Source organism: Limulus polyphemus, unplaced genomic scaffold (genome assembly GCF_000517525.1).
Source record: "Limulus polyphemus unplaced genomic scaffold, Limulus_polyphemus-2.1.2 Scaffold4640, whole genome shotgun sequence".
Classification (NCBI taxonomy): domain Eukaryota; kingdom Metazoa; phylum Arthropoda; class Merostomata; order Xiphosura; family Limulidae; genus Limulus; species Limulus polyphemus.
In genome coordinates, this window is record NW_013670250.1 from 28,179 (window position 1) to 31,100 (window position 2,922).

General features: G+C 38.8%; 1 protein-coding gene across 1 annotated transcript; it reads right to left on the reverse strand.

The window, feature by feature from the left end:
* Nucleotides 1-225: 225 nt before the first annotated feature.
* On the reverse strand, nucleotides 226-1,866 carry LOC106471465 (innexin inx2-like). The gene has a single exon (XM_013932068.2). The coding sequence runs from the start codon at nucleotides 1,643-1,645 to the stop codon at nucleotides 521-523; it is 1,125 nt and encodes a 374-aa protein (XP_013787522.1). The 5' UTR covers nucleotides 1,646-1,866; the 3' UTR covers nucleotides 226-520.
* Nucleotides 1,867-2,922: the final 1,056 nt, after the last annotated feature.

Here is a 2,922-nt window from a genome sequence, read left to right on the forward strand (position 1 = left end):
TTCGATTCGCTCCGGTGGACAAATTGCAGGTATCTCGCTGTGTAACTTTGCATTGAGAAAGCAACAAAAATGATATAATAATACAGTGTAAAAAAAGTAATATTATAACCCAGTGTGCACGTAAAAACATAGTTCTTTCTCTGGCTGAGAGCATATAACGCCAAAAATCGGGATTCGATACCCGCGGTGAGCAGACATCCCATTGTGTAGCTTTGTGCTTAACAAGAAAAAAGAAACAAACTGACAGAATGATGAAAATGTTAATATTTTCATTCAGTATTACTGTTTTGTTTCAATCCTGTATTTCATGTATATTTAATATGTTGGAAACAAGTTATACCTGGGACACAATATCGTTCTTCGCAGACGGCATTGTTCAGAATAAAAAGGCTTAATATACACACACACAAGCATATATATAGTAAGTAGACTTATCAATATTCGCTTCCACTTTTCAAACAGTAAACATCTTTGTATTCAGTTATTAACTGATTTTACTTAGGTACAATTTGGGACTCGATCAAGGAGAAGAGACTTCTCTGGTCGGTAAGTCTTGTATCTTTAGGAGCGGTTTCATGTTTTCTAGTTCTTTCCGTAAATCGCCAACGACATCCCGAAAATGCAAGGAATCCATGTTTTTGGCCAGTAAATCTAGTAGAAACCAATCACCCACTTTACATTGTTGGATGATAAACTCAATGTCTCTTTCATCAGCAAGGCGAGATCGGAATCTGAGAAGTAAGAGGCGAGGACGAGGCCAGATGATGATGGCTACCCTGTAGATCACCACAATGCTGGATATGACAGCGAGGAAAAGAAACCAGAACCACAAGATGATATAGATTTTTTCGTTCAAGATATTAAGTGGCAGGAGGCAGATTGCATCGTGACGCTGGACATCGCCCGACGATCCGTATCGATGGAAGGTACACTTCGTTAATCTGGGAAACACCTTGACCATTGGGTCCACTCGATGTTCTTGCTCCATTTCTGAAAACTCTAAAACTCGTGTACCGTACGTGGTGAACTGACCACCGAGAAAGGTGTCCATCAAATACATCTGACCAACTACATTGATACAGTTCATGACCTCACTGACAAAGTAGTAAAAGAAATACATCTCGTGGTTATTGAAATTTTCTTTCAAGTAGAGAACCAAAAGGGTTTTTGCTTCATTCTTCTTGTCTGCGGTCAGAACGGGAGTGTTTAAGTCCATAACAAGACTCTTAACTCTACTGCCTTCCCAAGCTTTCCATAAGTACCGGGGAACGTAGAAAAGAATAGCTTGAAGAAAGAGGACAAAACAGACCCACTGGTAGTACCTGTGATACACCCTATCTTCTCCGGGAGTGTATTTGTCTACTCCAGGAGCGGGGATCTCTACCCCTACTTTTTTATGTAGAGCGCCTGGGAGGGTGAAGGTGGAATGAATCCAACAGTAAGTGTCCAGTAGCTCGTGGGGAATATCATCATTACTTATACAGTCAATCGGATCCCCAAATAACTGCGAGCTGGTGATTAAGAGACTCAGACCGGCTAACATTAACACCGTGACTTTATAATGTAATCGGAAAACATTGTTATCAATACAACAGGGATCAATCTTCAGCACGCCCTTGAGGGATTCAAATAGATCAAGAAGCATTGTGATTGGTTTGAATTCGTTTTTTTTTCCTCAGAAGTTTCACTATTGAATACAATCCGTATTAAAATTGGTACTACAGATCTTTCTTCTGTCTGCACTCCCTCTTCACCTGTATTTCAGTCAGTAAAGTTTTACGATAAAACTATCAATGGAGGTAAATATTTTAATTTCACACTTACTGCATTAAGCTGTGAAGAAAGATCTGTCTTCAAACTTTCAGGCCCATTAATTAAGTGGCATAATTACCATAGTACGTGATACACTATTGCCCCTCTAGAATATAAATGGTCTGCCCTTGCTTTGACACTATTGGTTGAGTAAACGATTATAATATTCAGTGTCTAGGGCGACCTCGTATATGTATTACTGAAAATATTACGTCACATGGTTTCGACGTCTGTATTTCTTCACTGAATAGTTTAACGTTAAGGTTTTCTGAAACAAAAACGTAATGGGAATTAATAATATAATGTGAGATTAGGCTAGAATGACGTAATCATAACAAGTGCGCGCGTTTTAAAGCTTTAGAAAATTAGTACAAAAATATTTGTTTTATATACAAGCTAGAAGAGTTAGGCACTGGCGAAAGAACAACCCCCAACTCCTACCGGGGTTTTGTCCTCTGGAACTGAGAAACGCTGTAACTTATTATTATTATTATTAAGCAACATTAAAGTTAGTTATTTCTCGATATAAGGTATTGTTCAATTCAGACTTTTTAAATTTTTGTAAAAGACGGTCCTGCCACCTTTCGGTTATTGTGAGAAATATTTTTTTATTATAAAAAAATGGTTTACAGAAATAAACAGACTCGAGAGCATGTCTGTAAAATGTTGCTAAGTCATCACGGTTGCGCACCACTAAAGGTACAGTACGTGTATTTACAAACAGAGTTTATAAGAAAAAAAAGTACTCTTAATCTATAGGGCGTCTCTATTTCAAGAGAACAAGTTTGTTTTGTTTTTGAATTTCGCGCAAAGCTACACGAGGGCTATCTGCGCTAGCCGTCCCTAATTTAGCAGTGTAAGACTAGAGGGAAGGCAGCTAGTCATCACCACCAACTATTGGGCTACTCTTTTACCAAGGAATAGTGGGATTGACTGTGACATTATAACGCCCCCACGGCTGAAAGGATGAGCATGTTTGGTGGGACGGGGATTCGAACCCGCGACCGTCAGATTGGAAGTCGAGTGCCTTAACCACCTGGCCATGCAGTATGTAAGCTGTTATATACACATATATAAAATACTGACAACAAGGTTTTTAAACTTAAGTAC